General features: G+C 40.0%; 2 protein-coding genes across 2 annotated transcripts in view; both read right to left on the reverse strand.

The window, feature by feature from the left end:
- LOC129847193 (zinc finger protein 436-like) overlaps window positions 1-22416 on the reverse strand; it is a 48127-nt gene that overhangs the window by 25052 nt on the left and 659 nt on the right. The window lies entirely within an intron of this gene.
- Window positions 1912-14503, reverse strand: LOC129847191 (zinc finger protein OZF-like). The gene is made up of 3 exons (XM_055915004.1): window positions 13918-14503; window positions 3689-6074; window positions 1912-2274 (listed from the first exon to the last, which is right to left on the reverse strand). Exons 1-2 carry the CDS (start codon window positions 14261-14263, stop codon window positions 4867-4869), a joined length of 1554 nt encoding a protein of 517 aa, XP_055770979.1. The 5' UTR covers window positions 14264-14503; the 3' UTR covers window positions 1912-2274; window positions 3689-4866.

Here is a 22416-nt window from a genome sequence, read left to right on the forward strand (position 1 = left end):
AAAAGGTTTAATTAATAAATCTAGCAATTCCTTTCATACTGGGAATATTTACAGGTGCACCTTACTAGAGTTTATACATATATATATATCATACATGGTCTGTATGTAAATGTAAATGTAAATGGATACGATATACACACTAAAGCTGAAAAATCTGTATTTAGCATCAAGTCTACAATATTGTTAGTTTACCTATGATTCATTTTTAATGTATGTTGTTTTTATTGTACATCATTATTTTTATATTTTTTTAAATGTCATGAAAAGCACTATACAAAGTAAATGTATTATTTATTATGGTCTGGCATGTCTGCAGAAATGTTGCAATATTGTAATGTGTTTTGTTTGGTAAATTGTTCTGTAAATATTTATTCACATTTGTGAATTTTCACTATCACCTTACACTATATCATACATATCATATCATACATCATCATACATGGTCTTAACTAGTAAACACAGATTCTAGTTTTCATCCAGTTCACACAGATAGCTGACTGTTTACACCTCCAAGGAGCCCCTCACAAAGGAATACACACTCAGAGCCTCCTGACTGGGCCCTGTTTACACCTCCACACAGGAATACACACTCAGAGCCTCCTGACTGGGCCCTGTTTACACACAGGAATACACACTCAGAGCCTCCTGACTGGGCCCTGTTTACACCTCCACACAGGAATACACACTCAGAGCCTCCTGACTGGGCCCTGTTTACACCTCCAAGGTGCCCCCCCTCACACTGGAATACACACTCAGAGCCTCCTGACTGGGTCCTGTCTACACCTCCACACAGGAATACACACTCAGAGCCTCCTGACTGGGCCCTGTTTACACCTCCACACAGGAATACACACTCAGAACCTACTGACTGGGTCCTGTTTACACCTCCAAGGTGACCCCCCTCACACTGGAACACTCAGAGCCTCCTGCCTGGGCCCTGTTTACACCTCCACACAGGAATACACACTCAGAGCCTCCTCACTGGGCCCTGTTCACACCTCCAAGGTGCCATCCTCACACTGGAATACACACTCAGAGCCTCCTGACTGGGCCCTGTTTACACACAGGAATACACACTCAGAGCCTCCTGTTTGGGTCCTGTTTACACCTCCACACAGGAATACACACTCAGAGCCTCCTGACTGGGCCCTGTTTACACACAGGAATACACACTCAGAGCCTCCTGACTGGGCCCTGTTTACACACAGGAATACACACTCAGAGCCTCCTGACTGGGCCCTGTTTACACACAGGAATACACACTCAGAGCCTCCTGACTGGGCCCTGTTTACACACAGGAATACACACTCAGAGCCTCCTGACTGGGCCCTGTTTACACACAGGAATACACACTCAGAGACTCCTGTCTGGGTCCTGTTTACACCTCCACACAGGAATACACACTCAGAGCCTCCTGACTGGGCCCTGTTTACACCTCCACACAGGAATACACACTCAGAGCCTACTGACTGGGCCCTGTATACACCTCCACACAGGAATACACACTCAGAGCCTACTGACTGGGCCCTGTATACACCTCCACACAGGAATACACACTCAGAGCCTACTGACTGGGCCCTGTATACACCTCCACACAGGAATACACACTCAGAGCCTACGAGGCTTAACTCCACTTTGCGAGTTTCCTCTTAATTAAAAAAAAAACTACTTTCGAGATGTGGTATCCACTCGGCTCGCTGCCTCTCAGATCAAAGGTGGGTCCATCTGCTCCGTTCCCAAAGTGTGGTCTCTGAGATCCCAAGTTTGAGGGATCGCTCGTGCACGATTTACCCAGGTCATCAGGAGCGGTCACAAAGGGAAGACTCACACCCCCATCAAGATTAACATCCCCAAATGTGGTTAATTTCTTTAATATCAAATGAGGAGACAAACTTATCACACAAGTCAGAGTTATTCTTAAACTAAATCTTTATTCACTTAATAATAAGGGAGTAGGTCAAGACAACGCACACATATAAAGTGAATCAATTGAGTGTTCTACGATAATGGCTGGTCGACAAATCACCCCCAGATGATTTGTTGAGAGCCACGAGACAAAAGTACAAAGGTATTTTACAGCCAAGATACACCCTTTCAATCTACATGACGAACAACAGATGTATAGAACGGGTCACAAGATTAATATTTGTATGAAAGATACCTATAATTCTCAGCAGACAGTATCTGCTGTAAAAACAGTACTCTTTGTGTAGAGACCAGGGTCTGGCCCTGGGGTCATCTCTCCCTGGTACCATATAGAACAGAAACATTAACCTCTTCTGGCTGCAGGGGCAGTATTGAGTAGCTTGGATGAAAGGTGCCCATTTCAAACGGCCTAGTACTCAATTCTTGCTCGTACAATATGCATATTATTATTACTATTGGATAGAAAACACTCAAGTTTCTAAAACCGTTTGAATTATATCTGTGAGTAAAACAACTCATTTTGCAGCAAACTTCCTGTCAGAAAGTGAAAAATCTGAAATCGAGGCTCTGTTCCAGGGCCTCCCTATTAATCTGCTTGAAATCTATTAGTATTCATGCACTTCATACACCTTCCACTAGTTGTCAATAGGCAGTGAGAGAAGAAATGGAGTGTATAGGTATTTCTATGGTCAAAAGAGAGATCATGGAATGACAGGACCCCAATTTCCTCTGTTCAGGATGGCGCAGGAAGTACATCAGCATTGGCTTTTGAAAAGCTTTCGTTATAGACGGCTACTATCTCCGGCTTTGATTTTATTTGATAAATGTGACAATATCATCGTAAAGTATGTTTTTTTCAATATAGTTTCATCAGATTATCAACATTTTTTCGGGAGTTTTGGCGTGTTCTGTTCTCTGCGTTTGGTGACGATGGACAGCTTAGTGCCACTTTGCTAGTTTTGCTTGCTAATTCGAGAGGGAAAAAGGACATTCTAAATCCAAACAACGATTATTCTGGACAAAGAACCCCTTGTGCAAGATTCTGATGGAAGCTCAACAAAGGTAGGACCCATTTATGATGTTATTTCCTATTTCTGTCGAAAATGTGTAGTTGTGTTTTCCGCCGAGATTTTGGGCGCTCTCTAGCTATAACGTAAGCTGTATGTCGTACTGAAGTTATTTTTAGAATTCTAACACGGCGATTGCATTAAGAACTAGTGTATCTATCATTTCCTGTACAACATGTATTTTTTAGTAAAGTTTATGAATAGTTATTTGATCAGAATAGGTGAGTGTCAGAAATATATGCGGACATTCGGGGAAAAAGATGCTAAGTTTTCACAATGTATAACCACGGATTTCCGCTCTCAATATGCACATTTTCGAACAAACCATATATGTATTGTGTAATATGTTATAGGACTGTCATCTGATGAAGTTTATGAATGTTAGTGAAATAATTAATATCTTTTGCTGGTTTTGTCGCTATCGCTACTGTTGCCTTGAATCAATGTAGCTGTGTGGTTGGCTATTGTAGTAAGCTAATATAATGCTATATTGTGTTTTCGCTGTAAAACACTTAAAGAATCGGAAATATTGGCTGGATTCACAAGATGTTTGTCTTTCATTTGCTGTATTGGACTTGTTAATGTGTGAAAGTTAAATATTTCTAAAAAATATCTTTTGAATTTTGCGCCCTGCACTTGGACGGGCTGTTGTCATATTGAGCCCGACTTAAGGCTTGCAGCCCAAAGAAGTTAACTCATGCTCTGGAATGTGGTCTCTTTAGGTTTTTATCACCCAAAAGACATTGTAAATCTCCTGTCAGTGTTTTCTCCCAGAGGCCCATCCTCAGTAGAACACACAGACACAATAGTTCAAAGAACCCTCTATTCTGTTGCATAAAACAACCATTTGATGCAATAAAAGTTTTCTCAGTGTCCACTGAAAGTTGACAAGTAACAACAACTGGGACATAAAAGTCACCCACTAAATCTGCCCAAGAAGAGGCAAACAAAAGAAAAACCCACACCAAACTTACAGACAGGAAGCAAACCAAAACGGTAGCGCAACAAAAGGTGTTGACTCTCCACATCTATCAAGACAACTGGAGCACTGGACGTGCTACCGAGCTATACGTGCTAACGAGCTATACGTGCTACCGAGCTATACGTGCTAACGAGCTATACGTGCTAACGAGCTATACGTGCTACCGAGCTATACGTGCTACCGAGCTATACGTGCTACCGAGCTATACGTGCTACCGAGCTATACGTGCTACCGAGCTATACGTGCTAACGAGCTATACGTGCTATACGTGCTAACGAGCTATACGTGCGAATTGTAAGATGTAAGATTGTTAATACAATTGATTATAGACCAATTTATTATACTACGTCCATGTGTTTAGGCTGCAAGTATGTTGAAATTAAGTTGTTTTTCATTGGGGAAAAAAACTACAACTGCAACCGAACATATATTTGACGTTGGGCTTAAGTCTTATTTTCAACATCTTTTCAATGACATTTGGCTAAATGGGAATAGCGCAATGTTAAAACACAGTTTTAACGTGCCCAAATCAATACCCAATATGCAGAAACAGTTTGTGATATATTGAATATTGAAAACCTAAACATGTTGAAGTGTTGCATTTTGATTCAAGTGGGTCACCAACGTGGTAAGTGTAACACAATTTTTTTTGTCACTTTTTGTTAAATAAATAGTACTCTTTCAATTCAGGGCCTGGGTTTTTCCGCTGAGGCTAAAACCAATAGATAGATAATATAGATAGATAATATCAACTGAACAGGGGACAAACGTTTATGGTTCTACATTCTGACATTCATTCAAATAGATCAAAACTTATTAAAAATCTCCTACTACAATGTTAAAACATTCTACATTGTGACATTATTTCATTGATATCATGAAACAACTCCTTCATGTATGTATTTTCTGATGTTTAATCAGAGATATTTTATCAGAGTATCTCTTCCCACATCGATCACAGCTATTAGGTTTCACTCCTGTGTGTGTTCTCTGGTGTACTGTCAGCTGGCTAGATCTAATAAAACTCTTCCCACATTGATCACAGCTATGAGGTTTCACTCCTGTGTGTACTTGCTGGTGTCTAGTCAGATTGCTAGATGTAGTAAAACTCTTCCCACATTGATCACAGCCATAAGGTTTCTCTCCTGTGTGTGTTCTCTGGTGTTCAGTTAGATTGCTAGATGTAGTAAAACTCTTCCCACATTGATCACAGCCATAAGCTTTCTCTCCTGTGTGAATCCTCTGGTGTATAGTTAGATTGCCAGATGTAGTAAAACTCTTCCCACATTGATCACAGCTATAAGGTTTCTCTCCTGTGTGTCCCCGCTGGTGTCCTATCAGGCTGCTTAAGTGAGAAAAACTCGTCCCACATTGATAACAGCCAAAAGGTTTCTCTCCAGTGTGTATTCTTTGGTGTGATTTCAGGGTTTGTAGTAGAATAAATCTCTTCCCACATTGATCACAGCTATAAGGTTTCTCTCCTGTGTGTGTTCTCTGGTGTATAGTCAGAGAGCTAGATATAGTAAAACTCTTCCCACATTGATCACAGCTATAAGGTTTCTCTCCTGTGTGAATTCTCTGGTGTATAGTTAGATTGCTAGATGTAGTAAAACTCTTCCCACATTGATCACAGCTATAAGGTTTCTCTCCTGTGTGTCCCCGCTGGTGTCCTATCAGGCTGCTTAAGTGAGAAAAACTCGTCCCACATTGATAACAGCCAAAAGGTTTCTCTCCAGTGTGTATTCTTTGGTGTGATTTCAGGGTTTGTAGTAGAATAAATCTCTTCCCACATTGATCACAGCCGTAAGGTTTCTCTCCTGTGTGAATTCTCTGGTGTTCAGTTAGATTGCTAGATGTAGTAAAACTCTTCCCACATTGATCACAGCTATAAGGTTTCTCTCCAGTGTGAATTCTTTGATGTATTTTAAGGTGTGATGAGTAGTTGAATCTTTTCCCACAGTCAGAGCAGCAGTGAGATTTCTTTCCTGTGGGTCTCTGCTGGTGTTTCTTGAGGAGTTCTGATCTGGAGAGACTCTTCTCTGCCTTGTCAGCATCATGTTGAGGCTCCCCAGAGGATCCACGATAGTCACGCCTCTCTCCTGTGTGAACGACAAAGTCAGATGATTAAAGATGGTTAAAGGCCCACAACAGCAGAAATCCACTGTTAATTTTAGGTAAAAGGTGATGCCCAGAATGTACCCGTGAAGTTGTACAACAATTGACGTCTGTTCAATTTGAAAATTAAGCCGGTCAAGACAGCAACAATAGTCATATTTAGTCTTGTTTTCACATTAGTAGTAACATTGATGATTGCAGGCTAGAAACACGTTTTTCAAGTTGTTGAAACTCTAAGCAGTGTGCCAGATGACTTTTGGTCTCCAATATAGGCCCCTTTCTGTGTTTGATAAAATTGCGGCACGAGGGCATAGCACACACAATTTGGTTGCAGAAACTCCTCCATGCTAATGAGGAAACCGCTAGTTATGGATGTAGTATATCTGCCTGGAGCAAAAATGGGGATCGAAGATTTTCACAATGTATTCTGAACATTACAGGGCAAGATCAGGAGTGCTACTCAAGGAAACTCACATTAAGTTCTGTGTCTATTCACTAATTCACCACCGTGGGGGAAAACTCAGGGGAGTTCTCATAGGCTGACAGCAAAAACAGCCTCCATTTACAGGTTGATTATGAGTGCATTTCACATTACTTTTGGATTATAAATTGTAAGGCTCGCTTGAATCACCTGCTTAAAATGTTTGTGTTATTGTCGAAAATCAACTGCTATATACTTAAAAAACACTTAACCAGGAAAATGCTCTTTGGCTAGCTTTAACATCAGCCATAACTTCACCTAACAACAACATAGACCTACTGTAGGACCCATAACTTCACCTAACAACAACACAGACCTACTGTAGGACCCATAACTTCACCTAACAACAACATAGACCTACTGTAGGACCCATAACTTCATCTAACAAATTAGACCTACTGTAGGACCCATAACTTCACCTAACAACAACATAGACCTACTGTAGGATTCATAATTTCACCTAACAACAACACAGACCTACTGTAGGACCCATAACTTCACCTAACAACAACATAGACCTACTGTAGGACCCATAACTTCACCTAACAAAAACATAGACCTACTGTAGGACCCATAACTTCATCTAACAAATTAGACCTACTGTAGGACCCATAACTTCACCTAACAACAACATAGACCTACTGTAGGATCCATAATTTCACCTAACAACAAATAAAGGAAAATAGCTCTGTGTGTTGTACAATAGTCTATCCATCAAGGAACAGTTCTCTACACATTATGAGCTAAGTATCTCTGTGTACAAACAGACTAACGAGACCCTACAGTAAATCAAGCAGACAATAACATTATAAACACCAATTTGTTAGGGATGTTGGATCCAACGTGGAGCACGGCATAACTGTCTTTACCAGAGTAATGAATGAAGAAGCACTTTGGTTGTTGTTGCATGTCGTGATGTTTGTCATGTGACTGTCTTTCAGAAAATGATTTCCTGGATTAGCTGATGATAGTTGAACATGTGACTAACTAAATTGCCACAGTATTAAGAATGATGTGTAATTATTGAAGAAACGTGTTAATGACATTAATGGCGTTATCCATTTGGGTGTTGTCAATAAAGTTAAGGGGACTTTCGGTTAGAACCAATGGATTTAGCAAACTCTGAAATTATTTAGGATTTCTGTGCCCATGAAAACTGTTTTCCCAGCGTAACATAAGGAGCCACTGAATGTAACGTAGGTAGAGTGCATTTCAGAGATCTGAATACAAAGAACTGTATTAACAGGACAATAACCTAAACCACAAGGCCAAATCTACACTGGAGGAGCTTAACAAGATGACATTGAATGTTCCTGAGTGGCCTAGTTACAGTTTGGACTTAAATCGTCTTTAAAATCTATGGAAAGACTTGAAAATGGCTTTCTAGTAATGATCAACAACCAACTTGACAGAACAGGAAGGATTTAAAAAAGAATAATGAATATTCACATGAAGATCAGTCTCCTATTGGATGACATCACGACTTCCCATCAAGCCAACTCCTTGAAGGCCTTACTATGACATCACTCACTCCTTCTGGTTTGCAGTTGTCTAAAAAAACACTATTTTGCTCAAAACAATTTATTTGTTTCCCTTTAGTGTGTTTATACTTTACTGTGTTTATATGTCACTTTTCAACAGAAAAAGTTAAAAATCACTGGAGGACGTCATGAACAATTCCTACATTTTTTCTTTTTCGTTTTTCACCTTTATTTAACCAGGTAGGCCAGTTGAGAACAAGTTCTCATTTACAACTGCGACCTGGTCAAGATAAAGCAAAGCAGTGCAACAAAAACAACACAGAGTTACACGTGGGATAAACAAAAGTACAGTCAATAACACAATAGAAAAATCTATATATATATGTATATATGTATGTATATATATATATGTATATATATATGTTAAGTTAAAAATCACTGGAGGACGTCATGAACAATACAGTGTGTGCAAATGGAGTACAGAGGCAGTAAAGGCAATAAGGCAATAAATAGGCCGTAGTAGCAAAGTAATTACAATTTAGCATATTAACACTGGAGTGATAGATGTGCAGATGATGATGTGCAAGTAGAATTACTGGTGTGCAAAAGAGCAAAAAAAGTAAATAAAAACACGGGGATGAGGTATGCAGTTGGATGGGCTATTTACAGATGGGCTATGTACAGCTGCAGCGATCGGTAAGCTGCTCAGATAGCTGATGCTTAAAGTTAGTGAGGGAGATATGAGTCTCCAACTTCAGCGATTTTTGCAATTCGATCCAGTCACTGGCAGCAGAGAACTGGAAGGAAAGAGGTGTTGGCTTTGGGGATGACCAGTGAGATATACTTCCTGGAGCGCGTCCTATGGGTGTGTGTGGCTATGGTGACCAGTGATCTGAGTTAAGGCAGCCTAGCAAAGACTTATAGATGACCTGGAGCCAGTTGGTTTGGCGACGAATATGTAGCGAGGGCCAGCCGACGAGAGCAGTGGTATATGGGGCTTTGGTGACAAAACGGATGGCACTGTGATAGACTGCATCCAGTTTACTGAGTAGAGTGTTGGTGGCTATTTTATAGGTGACATCATCGAAGTCGAGGATCGGTAGGATGGTCAGTTTTACGAGGGTATGTTTGGCAGCAAAAGTGAAGGATGCTTTGTTGCGAAATAGGAAGCCGATTCTAGATTTAGTTTTGGATGGGAGATGCTTAATGTGAGTCTGGAAGGAGAATTTACAGTCTAACCAGACACCTAGGTATTTGTAGTTGTCCACGTATTCTAAGTCAGAGCCGTACAGAGTAGTGATGCTGGACAGGCGAGCAGGTGCAGGCAGTGATCGGTTGAATAGCATGCATTTAGTTTTACTTGCGTTTAAGAGCAGTTGGAGGCCACGGAAGGAGAGTTGAATGGCATTGGTAGGTGGATTGGATACCACCAGCAGGTATATCTCTCTGGTCACCCCCAAAACCAATTCCTCCTTTGGCCGCCTCTCCTTCCAGTTCTCTGCTGCCAATGACTGGAACGAACTACAAAAATCTCTGAAACTGGAAACACATCTCCCTCACTAGCTTTAAACACCAGCTGTCAGAGCAGCTCACAGATTACTGCACCTGTACATAGCCCATCTATAATGTAGCCCAAACAACTACCTCTTCCCCTACTGTATTTATTTATTTTTCTCCTTTGCACCCCATTATTTCTATTTCTACTTTGCACATTCTTCCACTGCAAATCTACCATTCCAGTGTTTTACTTGCTATATTGTATTTACTTCGCCACCATGGCCTTTTTTTGCCTTCACCTCCCTTATCTCACCTCATTTGCTCACATCGTATATAGACTTATTTTTCTACTGTATTATTGACTGTATGTTTGTTTTACTCCATGTGTAACTGTGTTGTTGTATGTGTCGAACTGCTTTGCTTTATCTTGGCCAGGTCGCAGTTGTAAATGAGAACTTGTTCTCAACTTGCCTACCTGGTTAAATAAAGGTGAAATAAATAAATAAAATAGATCAGCAACGGTGGCTTGCAAACAGTGGATAGTAAGTAGCCCACCTTTGGAATAACTATGTATAGTTATAACTGTAGTATCCTGTATAACTGTAGTATCCTGTATAACTGTAGTATCCTGTTTAACTATGTATAGTTATAACTGTAGTATCCTGTATAACTGTAGTATCCTGTATAACTGTAGTATCCTGTATAACTATGTATAGTTATAACTGTAGTATCCTCTATAACTGTAGTATCCTGTATAACTATGTAGTTATAACTGTAGTATCCAGTATAGTCTGGGAGGAGGTGAAACCACTCAGGCTTATTTGATGTGATCTAATGTTTTGATCATCTAGTTTTCCTTACAAGCATTCAGTCACCAAAGGGGGTTTGGTCATTCCTTTGTTTATATACTGTCTCATTGACAAAAATATTTTGGATTATTTGTTTACATCATTCCTTTGTCTCGAAATATACAGTAAACGTGCTGAGGTTCTAATGTTGCCAAGGAGACACATTTTATTTATTTATTTAGTTTGGAGGGTTGGGGGTCTGACATCCAGGAGACACATTTTATTATTTATTTACAGTTTGGAGGGTTGGGGGTCTGACATCAAGGAGACACATTTTATTTATTTATTTACAGTTTGGAGGGTTGGGGGTCTGACATCCAGGAGACACATTTTATTATTTATTTACAGTTTGGAGGGTTGGGGTTCTGACATCCAGGCGACACATTTTAGTTCTAATGGTACCGTTCTGTTATTCTTTTCAGCTTCTTTTTCCAAGCATCTTACATTACTCTGAGACTAGTTATCCTGGGATCTTACATTACTCTGAGACTAGTTATCCTGGGATCTTACATTACTCTGAGACTAGTTATCCTGGGGAATAGTTTCAATACATTTGCAAAAAACCTAAACCTGTTTTTGCTTTGGCATTATGGGGTATTGTGATGTCATTATGGGGTATTGTGATGTCATTATGGGGTATTGTGATGTCATTATGGGGTATTGTGATGGCATTATGGGGTATTGTGATGGCATTATGGGGTATTGTGAAAGATTTTAGAATAAAGGGATGCACCGATATTACATTTTTGGCTAATAACAATATCTAATATTTTCCTTGCCCCAAAAAACGATACAGATAACCAGTATTTAAAATTTTAGAGGCCTTTTAAGCATTCTAGTACAGCACTCTAATAGTTAACACACACACGGATGCAGCGGTCTAAATCACTGCATCTCAGTGCAAGAGGTGTCACTACAGTCCCTGGTTTGAATCCAGGCTGTATCACATCCGGCCGTGATTGGGAGTCCCACAGTAGTTGTCTGTTATTGGTGTAGAGGGGAAGACAAAAGAGAGGGAACCCACATATGGATAGGAAGATAGAAATTATCATTATTATGGAAAATATTCATTTAAAATCCAGGATTTTTACAACTTCAGCTCTCTAGGTCATGCCAGTAGGCTACAGTAGGTTGTATCTCTCTAGGTCATGCAAGTAGGTTACAGTAGGTTGTATCTCTCTAGGTCATGCCAGTAGGCTACAGTAGGTTGTATCTCTCTAGGTCATGCCAGTAGGCTACAGTAGGTTGTATCTCTCTAGGTCATGCCAGTAGGCTACAGTAGGTTGTATCTCTCTAGGTCATGCCAGTAGGCTACAGTAGGTTGTATCTCTCTAGGTCATGCCAGTAGGTTACAGTAGGTAGTAACTCTCTAGGTCATGCCAGTAGGTTACAGTAGGTTGTATCTCTCTAGGTCATGCCAGTAGGCTACAGTAGGTTGTATCTCTCTAGGTCATGCCAGTAGGCTACAGTAGGTTGTATCTCTCTAGGTCATGCCAGTAGGCTACAGTAGGTTGTATCTCTCTAGGTCATGCCAGTAGGCTACAGTAGGTTGTACATCTCTAGGTCATGCCAGTAGGCTACAGTAGGTTGTAACTCTCTAGGTCATGCCAGTAGGTTGTATCTCTCTAGGTCATGCCAGTAGGCTACAGTATGTTGTATCTCTCTAGGTCATGCCAGTAGGTTACAGTAGGTTGTAACTCTCTAGGTCATGCCAGTAGGTTACAGTAGGTTGTAACTCTCTAGGTCATGCCAGTAGGCTACAGTAGGTTGTAACTTTCTAGGTCATGCCAGTAGGTTACAGTAGGTTGTATCTCTCGAGGTCATGCCAGTAGGTTACAGTAGGTTGTATCTCTCTAGGTCATGCCAGTAGGCTACAGTAGGTTGTATCTCTCTAGGTCATGCCAGTAGTCTACAGTAGGTTGTATCTCTCTAGGTCATGCCAGTAGGCTACAGTAGGTTGTATCTCTCTAGGTCATGCCAGTAGGTTACAGTAGGTTGTATCTCTCTAGGTCATGCCAGTAGGTTACAGTAGGTTGTATCTCTCTAGGTCATGCCAGTAGGTTACAGTAGGTTGTATCTCTCTAGGTCATGCCAGTAGGTTACAGTAGGTTGTAACTCTCTAGGTCATGCCAGTAGGCTACAGTAGGTTGTATCTCTCTAGGTCATGCCAGTAGGTTACAGTAGGTTGTATCTCTCTAGGTCATGCCAGTAGGCTACAGTAGGTTGTATCTCTCTAGGTCATGCCAGTAGGCTACAGTAGGTTGTATCTCTCTAGGTCATGCCAGTAGGTTACAGTAGGTTGTATCTCTCTAGGTCATGCCAGTAGGCTACAGTAGGTTGTATCTCTCTAGGTCATGCCAGTAGGCTACTGTAGGTTGTATCTCTCTAGGTCATGCCAGTATGTTACAGTAGGTTGTATCCAAGTGGAAACAATTATCAACCCAATGTGGAAAGTGTCGAATTTGGTCAACAACAAAATGAAAGGCTTAGTTAGGTTTACTTGATCAAACAGATGTTTCATAATGCTTAAGTTGTTATGTGGACACGTGACATACCAACAACTGATAAAAAACACTATAGGAGTTGTCTCCAGATCGCTATGCATATTCATGCTAGTAGCTTAGCATCTCTCTCCATTGAATACAGGCGGTGCATATTCATGCTAATAGCTTAGCATCTCTCTCCATTGAATACAGGCGGTGCATATTCATGCTAGTAGCTTAGCATCTCTCTCCATTGAATACAGGCGGTGCATATTCATGCTAGTAGCTTAGCATCCCTCTCCATTGAATATAGGCGGTGCATATTCATGCTAGTAGCTTAGCATCTCTCTCCATTGAATACAGGCGGTGCATATTCATGCTAGTAGCTTAGCATCTCTCTCCATTGAATACAGGCGGTGCATATTCATGCTAGTAGCTTAGCATCTCTCTCCATTGAATACAGGCGGTGCATATTCATGCTAGTAGCTTAGCATCTCTCTCCATTGAATACAGGCGGTGCACATTCATGCTAGTAGCTTAGCATCTCTCTCCATTGAATACAGGCGGTTGCAGTCAACAACCCTCATAGAATATAAACAATAGATTACAATAATAAGATGAATCCACCAATCCAAAGAAAGGATAGGCGGGAGCTAGACAACCCGCAGTGAAGCTTTGTGGACAACAACTCCCCTTGTTAGGGCGGAGAGACGTCTTGTCAGTATATCCATTATCTTTGGTGTAGCCAACCCAACTCTCACATGGCACTATTGGGGGGCACGGTGTGTAGTAAAACATCACTACATGAAAATCACTACATGCAGTGCCCCCCAGTCTGCGGTCAGCAGATAGACCCTTCTCAAATCTATATGTTAAGTCACTTTTTGGAAACGGAACGGAGAAAATAAGGGGTAGCTTGCTCTCTAGTCATCTGATTCTAGACATATCAGTCATCATCCTGGGCCCTCCGTTGAAGAGGTATTGACGAGCCAACTCCGAATATCCAAAGTTAAAAACACATTTAAGGCGGTACTTACTGGTGTTACTCAGATCTCCTATCTCCACCTCTTCATCTTTCAATGTGACAGTAATCTCTCCTTCCTTCTTCACTACAAAAACTGCATCCTCCTCTTTCTCTTCATCCTCTTCTTTTACTGAAACGTCTTTCTCTTCTTTCACTCTGAACGCGTCTTCCTCTTCTTTCACTGAAACGTCTTTCTCGTCTTCTTTCAGGGTAACAGCCTCACCCTCTACTTTTTGTTTTACTGTAACATCCTCTTCTTCCTTCTCCTCTTTCACGACAATGTTCAGCCCAAGAGCTTCTTTCTCCGTCCAGCAGACCTCCTCTTCTTTAACGAGAGTGGAGTAGTTTATTGAACTCATGGTCGGGGATGTTAGCTAGCTAGCTATCATTAGCGACTAGGCTAGTGCTAATTTAACCAGCCAGCTACTATAGTTGACTAATACAAAATAACGTAATATTAAATTAAATAGGTTAACAAGTAGATACGACCTAAGTGTGTCTAACACACAGTAGCTAATATACACCGAAAGCGTATAAATAGCTTGAATCTTTCGGCTATGTTGGCTAGCAAGCTACCGAGGTGGTTGACGAGCTGTTTATGAAGAACCGTCCACTAGATTATACGTCACGGCAGCAGCATCGCCTGAAAGACGGACATCGCCGTCTGCTGACTGGAGAGGAAACGCAGTTGAGGATCATATTTTATTTTCAGACAAAGATTATTTTAAATGGATTTAATTAAATAATACTATTATATTGAGAGATACAAAGACAGGAATGTGTTAATCGATTAGTGCGAATAAAAAATGTTTATTGCAGCACATTTAAGGCAGTTTCATTAAGTCAAACTAAATCTAAATAAGTAGCTAGCTACTGTAGGTCTATACTGCTCCTACATGGTGTAACAATACATCATGTAGATGTATATAATGAACTGACTAGGTCCATACTGCTCCTACATGGTGTAACAATACATCATGTAGATGTATATAATGAACAGACTAGGTCTATACTGCTCCTACATGGTGTAACAATACATCATGTAGATGTATATAATGAACTGACTAGGTCTATACTGCTCCTACATGGTGTAACAATACATCATGTAGATGTATATAATGAACAGACTAGGTCTATACTGCCCCTACATGGTGTAACAATACATCATGTAGATGTATATAATGAACAGACTAGGTCTATACTGCTCCTACATGGTGTAACAATACATCATGTAGATGTATATAATGAACAGACTAGGTCCATACTGCTCCTACATGTTTATGTATTATTATGTGTTATTTATTTCTCCTTTATTTAACCAGGTCGGCCAGTTGAGAACAAGTTCTCATTTACAACTGCAACCTGGCCAAGATAAAACAAAGCAGTTCGACAAAAACAACAACACAGAGTTACACATGAACAAACATTCAGTCAATAACACAATAGAAGATCGAGAATATATTTTTATGTTTAGAAATATCGTGAAACACGATCATTCCACTATTAATGCAGATATTATGGACATTTTATTTAAAACATGTAATTAAACTATAATTGTAGCTCCTTTAATTTAGACCCAAAATGTATTTGCTATAATGTGTGCCATTGCCCGGCTATTAAAATGGACAGGCGACTATTTGAGACTCAGCCTTGAATTGACATTTTATGGAATGTTAACTTTGATTGTCTTCAATGAAAATAACCTTTCAAACATGGAATGCAACGTTGTATGAAACAATATTGTCAACTGACTTGATGTCTACGGTGCCAAAGAGATTGATAGTTGGGAGTGTTGGGAGTGTCCAGTGTGTTGATATAATGGTAATAATGTCAAAATCCCACTTTTAACAACCATCAGAATTGGTTAAAAAAAAGTTATACCCGAGTAGTGCAGCGGTCGACAGTACTGCATCGAAGGGCTAGAGGCATCACTACAGACCCAGGTTCGATCCCGGGCTGTACCACAACCTGCTGTGATCGGGAGTCCCGTAGGGCAGCACACTATAGGCCAAGCGTTGCCCAGGTTAGGGGAGGGTTTGGCCGGGGGGGGGGGGGGGGGGGGGGGATCCTTATGGCGCCTGCAGGCTGACCTCGGCCGTCAGGTGAACAGTGTTTCCTCCGACATATTGGTGCATCTTCCGGGTTAAGCGGGTAGCTGTTAAGAAGCTCGGTTTGGCTGGTCATGTTTGGCTGGTCAGAGGACGCATGACTCGACCTTCGATATATATTATATTATTATTGTATAATATATAGATATATTCAATATTTGTATTTTTTATTTTACCTTTATTTATACAGGTTTTTCTCATTGAGATAACATCTCTTTTTCCAAAAGAGACCTGGTCCAATAGCAGCAGGGGGAACAACGTTTCAGACAAAACAACTTACGTACACAACATTAAACAAAGCTATAAACACACACACACACACACAGTACAACAATAACATGTTACGTTAAAAACACGAAAGTCTTGACTAAAAACAGCTGCCCTAAAAACAATTACACTCTTCTATACATCGATCAAGTGTTTAATAAGCTCCAACAACGAAACCAGATCATCACATTTTAAATGTTCAGGAGAGAATTCCAGGACCACGGAGCTGAGTAACAATTCGACCTGTTCTAATTTTTGTTAGAAGCAAATGAGAAGGGGGCCGTAATTGATATTTATTTACCGACCTGACTAAAAAAAGAACAGAGATAAAATGGCATTTTACCCAAAATGGCCTTAAATATCAGTGTATACCAGTGTTTAAGCCTACGCAAGGTCAATGACGACCAGCCAACAGCACTGGAGACATCACAATATCGAAATTGTGGAGAAAAAACGGGGGTAAAATTATTTTAAAAATACCGAAATTGGTTGTTCCCCCACCATTTACAACAACATCACTGAGCACCATCACTGTCTTTCCTTCATGGATCTCCTGCATGTTTACATATCTGGCATTACTCATCTCATATGTATATACTGTATTCTATCCTATTCTACTGTATCTTAGTCTATGCATTACTCATCTCATATGTATATACTGTGTTCTATCCTATTCTACTGTATCTTAGTCTATGCATTACTCATCTCATATGTATATACTGTATTCTATCCTATTCTACTGTATTAGTCTATGTATTACTCATCTCATATGTATATACTGTATTCTATCCTATTCTACTGTATCTGTCTATGTATTACTCATCTCATATGTACATACTGTATTCTATCCTATTCTACTGTATCTGTCTATGTATTACTCATCTCATATGTATATACTGTATTCTATCCTATTCTACTGTATCTTAGTCTATGTATTACTCATCTCATATGTATATACTGTACTCTATCCTACTGTATCTTAGTCTATGCATTACTCATCTCATATGTATATACTGTATTCTATCCTATTCTACTGTATCTTAGTCTATGTATTACTCATCTCATATGTATATACTGTATTCTATCCTATTCTACTGTATCTGTCTATGTATTACTCATCTCATATTTATATACTGTATTCTATCCTATTCTACTGTAATGTCTATGCTGCTCTGATATCGCTCGTCCATATATTTATATATTCTTATTCCATTAGTTAGATTTGTGTGTATTAGGTATTTGTTGTGAAATTGTTAGATATTACTGCACTGTTGGAGCTAGGAACACAAGCATTTAGTTAGATACTACTGCACTGTTGGAGCTGGGAACACAAGCATTTAGTTAGATACTACTGCACTGTTGGAGCTGGGAACACAAGCATTTAGTTAGATACTACTGCACTGTTGGAGCTATGAACACAAGCATTTAGTTAGATATTACTGTTGGAGCTATGAACACAAGCATTTAGTTAGATACTACTGCACTGTTGGAACTAGGAACACAAGCATTTGGTTAGATATTACTGCACTGTTGGAGCTGGGAACACAAGCATTTAGGTAGATATTACTGCACTGTTGGAGCTAGAAACACAAGCATTTAGTTAGATATTACTGTTGGAGCTATGAACACAAGCATTTAGTTAGATACTACTGCACTGTTGGAGCTGGGAACACAAGCATTTAGTTAGATACTACTGCACTGTTGGAGCTAGGAACACAAGCATGCATTTAGTTAGATACTCCTGCACTGTTGGAGCTAGGAACACAAGCATTTAGTTAGATATTACTGCACTGTTGGAGCTAGGAACACAAGCATTTAGTTAGATATTACTGCACTGTTGGAGCTAGGAACACAAGCATTTAGTTAGATATTACTGTTGGAGCTATGAACACAAGCATTTAGTTAGATACTACTGCACTGTTGGAGCTATGAACACAAGCATTTAGTTAGATACTCCTGCACTGTTGGAGCTAGGAACACAAGCATTTAGTTAGATATTACGGCACTGTTGGAGCTCGGAACACAAGCATTTAGTTAGATATTACTGTTGGAGCTATGAACACAAGCATTTAGTTAGATACTACTGCACTGTTGGAGCTGGGAACACAAGCATTTAGTTAGATATTACTGCACTGTTGGAGCTAGGAACACAAGCATTTAGTTAGATACTACTGCACTGTTGGAGCTAGGAACACAAGCATTTAGTTAGATACTACTGCACGGTTGGAGCTAGGAACACAAGCATTTAGTTAGATATTACTGCACTGTTGGAGCTAGGAACACAAGCATTTAGTGTGATATTACTGCACTGTTGGAGCTATGAACACAAAACATTTAGTTAGAAACACCCCATCACTTTACATTACTTACATATTTGCCTATGTATGTATGTATGGACCCAAACGTTTGGTATACATATTAGTTCAGAACCTAGCTATGAACCTCAGCTATCATAGCCAGTTGTATCAACTTCAAAACAGCCTGAATGACATTAATGAAGCCTATGGATTGAGTAGAATATAATATCATGTTGTGCCAAGGATGCAAGTCGTATATACATGTAGTTATTACCATGCATGAGATCCCCACATTGTAGCCTGTACATTTAATATGTTCACTAATCATGTACTCTACCTTGGCAAATAAAGGTGCAGTTTAGGTATGAATGTCTTTGAGATGATTATTCAGTCATATCCAATACCAGGAGTATCAAATTCCAGTCTTTGAATGACGCTGTGTCTGCATGTATGTATTACAATTCTACACTTCAACAGTGTTTACCAATCTTGGTCCTGGGACATCAATGGTTACACATTGTAACTAATAGACTAGAAACAGGATTTAACTAGTTAATTCATATATACAGAAATATAATGTTAAAAACCAGAACACTACACTTCCTATGCATCATGTAAATACTCCAACACCGGTTCATCTCAACATCTAATGCCCTTCATCTGCATTGATCTGATAAACACAGGATAGGTAGAGTATTTCATCACATTACACTTCATTTCAACCAGTAGAGAATGTGAAACGCTTGATTGAAAAGCTCATTATCCAAGTGTTATAAATACAAGTTCAATCTGTACTTCAATGCACATCTGTTGTGCATTATAAAAACAGAGGAAGAAAGAGGTGGAGAGAGAGGTGTAAAAGACAGAAAGGGAAAGAGGTAAGCACATAGGAGCAGGGAAGGCAGCACATGATTAATGAATCACAGTGCTACCTAAATATTCTCTCAGTTCATCACAATTATATAGCAGTGTCTCTAGTCGGCCCAAAGGTTATCTTAAAAGCAGGTGAGGTGGCGATGATGGGACTAGGGGTTGGCATCCTCTCACATCAAAACATATCTGCAGACGAGAGACAGATGGAGAGAGAGAGCATGTTTAAGCCTTGTGTTTTATTCTAACATTGTTAGTCATCGATCAGGAGGTGAAATGCAAAACTGACCTGGGATCATTAACTCTGGGACTACTGCATCTATCTGTATTTTAATGTAAAGCATCTCTTTAATAATACTTCCTGTATAATATAAACTGACCTGGGATCATTAACTCTGGGACTACTGCATCTATGTCTGTATTTCAATGTAAAGCATCTCTTTAATAATACTTCCTGTATAATATAAACTGACCTGGGATCATTAACTCTGGGACTACTGCATCTATCTGTATTTCAATGTAAAGCATCTCTTTAATAATACTTCCTGTTGACCTGACCAAGTGACCTCTCATCATGCTGTGCCCTCTATGTAGCCAGTCCAGATGCAGGAGGGGTTCACCGACACAGCTGATATAACCTAGAGGATTTAGGGAGAAGGGGAGAGAGGGATGAAGTGAAGGAGAGAGACTGTTGTTGAGAAAATAAGGTAGTTAAAGTGACAGTGTTCAACAGGAATCTGTGTGTGGCCTCACCTGGTGTCCACACCACACTAAGTGGCTGCAGAGTACTTTATGCTGAAAAACATGAACGGACACACAAGGACAAACAATATAGCGTAGTTATAGAAATAATGAAGTGTCTTACTATTCTCCATGTTTGGCCCTCTTGCCTATTCTTTGAAGGTGGAAGGAGCCACAGTAATACACCTGAGCCTGCTTACTGCACAACACAATCCATCAATCAGATTGATACATGAGTGTGTAGGTGTGGGTTATAGGGTGTCTAATTGCTCTACATTTCTTCAATATGGGTGATTTAAAATAGCCTGTTTTGTTTTTGCACAGACATCACACCCTTACCTAAACAGCACCCTCACCTGAGAAGTAGAAATCAAAGGGAGAGAAACTGGGAATTGAATAACTTCAGTTGACATAGCTAAGTAAATGGAAGAATACTCTTATTGCAATGTGGATGGCTCTTAAAAGAGCCTTTGGTTGTGCATAGTGTAGTCTATGGTGTTGCCAGGGAACAGTACCCTCTTTGAAGAAGTAGGAGGTGAAGATCTCCTGAACACGGATTGCCTCTCTTGCTGCGTTGTTGGACCCCATCCTTGAAACATCCTGCAGAGCAGCAGACTCCTCCTCTGGGACACGGCGGCGAGCTGCAGATCCCCTCCTGGTCCTCGTGTCCATCCTCATGAAGTTACGCAGGACACAGGTAGCCTTCACACATCTGAATTCCTCCAGAAGGCAGTCCCAGATGACCCTGGTCACCCAACCTTGCAGTGCCCTACACGGCAACTGTAGGCAATCGTTTTGAAGGAATCTCCAGTTACAAGGTATCTGTAGGAATATGGAAGACAATGTAATTATTAGACTGTTACATCACCAGGTCATTGTGGATTACTAAAGTATAATATCCCTGATAACAAATCATGATAACATTGGATTGATAGATGCATGGGCACACATATGTGCATGTGTAGCATGTGACAATAACAGGATCATATCAAGGATGGCATCACAAATGAATACATAAATACCACTTGAAGCTTGATGATGAGTTGATCATTTGAATCAGCTGTGCAGTGCTGAGGCAAAAACATGCCCCTCTTTGAGTCCCCAGGACTGAGAACCACTGCTCTTCATTGGGACCTCTTCATATGTAGACTGGCTTTCATAGCGCTCTTTATCTGAGGACAGAAAACCTCACAAGAAACACACTTCATTATAGTCAAATTACACCACACTGAATATTATGTTACTATTATCTCCGTCCTCACTTCTAGGGACAGGAACTACACAAAAGTACCTGCCCTATCCAGAATAGCCTCCTCTCTCACTGACAGTTGGGGCTGCTATCCTTTCACCCTCCTCCATGGCTGTTAGCTAGCTACCTACAAATGCATTTGGAGTTAGTTTTTTACAGTGATAAATACATCAAGATAGCTAATATGAAGTTAGGTAGCTGGTGATATTTAATTCACTTAGCTATCTATCTATACAGACTGGTTACCTATTTAGATGTGATATGAAAGTATTGTGTGAAATTATTTTGATGTGATATGAAAGTATTGTGTGAAATAATTGTTATGTGATATGAAAGTATTATGTGAAATTATTTTGAGGAGTAACGGGGGCAGAGAATCAGCAGTAGAAACAATAACAAAGCGTACTCCCTGCCCGTTGAGAATCGATTCACATTTAGATGGAATATTTGACTATTTTAGCTGCCAGAGCCAGTCTACCCCTGAAAATAACATACAGTCCTTGGACCTTGAGGAGTAACGGGGACAGCAATCAGCAGTAGAAACAATAACAAAGCGTACTCCCTGCCCGTTTCGGTAAAAAGCTGAGGGATGGGGCTGGAGAAATGCAACCATCCATGATACCAACATTATAGTTTTAACCATGTTTTGAGGATATACAGTGTTCGTTTATATTTACTGATAAACATTGGAGATAATATAAGCTTATATTTTGGGTTCTGATGGGGTACGACAGTTGAACTAAGCTCATGAGGCATTTATAAGGGAATTCTTCAAGAAACAGATGGGTACATATCATTAATGTATAAGTCCCCAGATGGATGCAACAACTGCTGATTGCCCCTTTAAGACTACATATTGGGCTAATCTAATAGGAGATATTGAGGACTACAGTATTTCAGGCATTGTCATTGGATGCATTTGATCAATTGTTAACGTTTTGTTGATGGTCCACTCTTGATGTTCTACACGTTACAGTGAA

The sequence above is a fragment of the Salvelinus fontinalis genome, unplaced genomic scaffold (genome assembly GCF_029448725.1).
Source record: "Salvelinus fontinalis isolate EN_2023a unplaced genomic scaffold, ASM2944872v1 scaffold_0754, whole genome shotgun sequence".
Lineage (NCBI taxonomy): Eukaryota > Metazoa > Chordata > Actinopteri > Salmoniformes > Salmonidae > Salvelinus > Salvelinus fontinalis.

Bases quoted from the DNA above. Each gene is read 5' to 3' on its own strand.
- LOC129847191 (XM_055915004.1), bottom strand. From the start codon at position 14,263: ATGAGTTCAATAAACTACTCCACTCTCGTTAAAGAAGAGGAGGTCTGC. The intron at 6,075-13,917 runs GTAAGTACCGCC...TCGTTCACACAG, and splicing joins AGGAGATCTGAGTAACACCA to GAGAGAGGCGTGACTATCGT.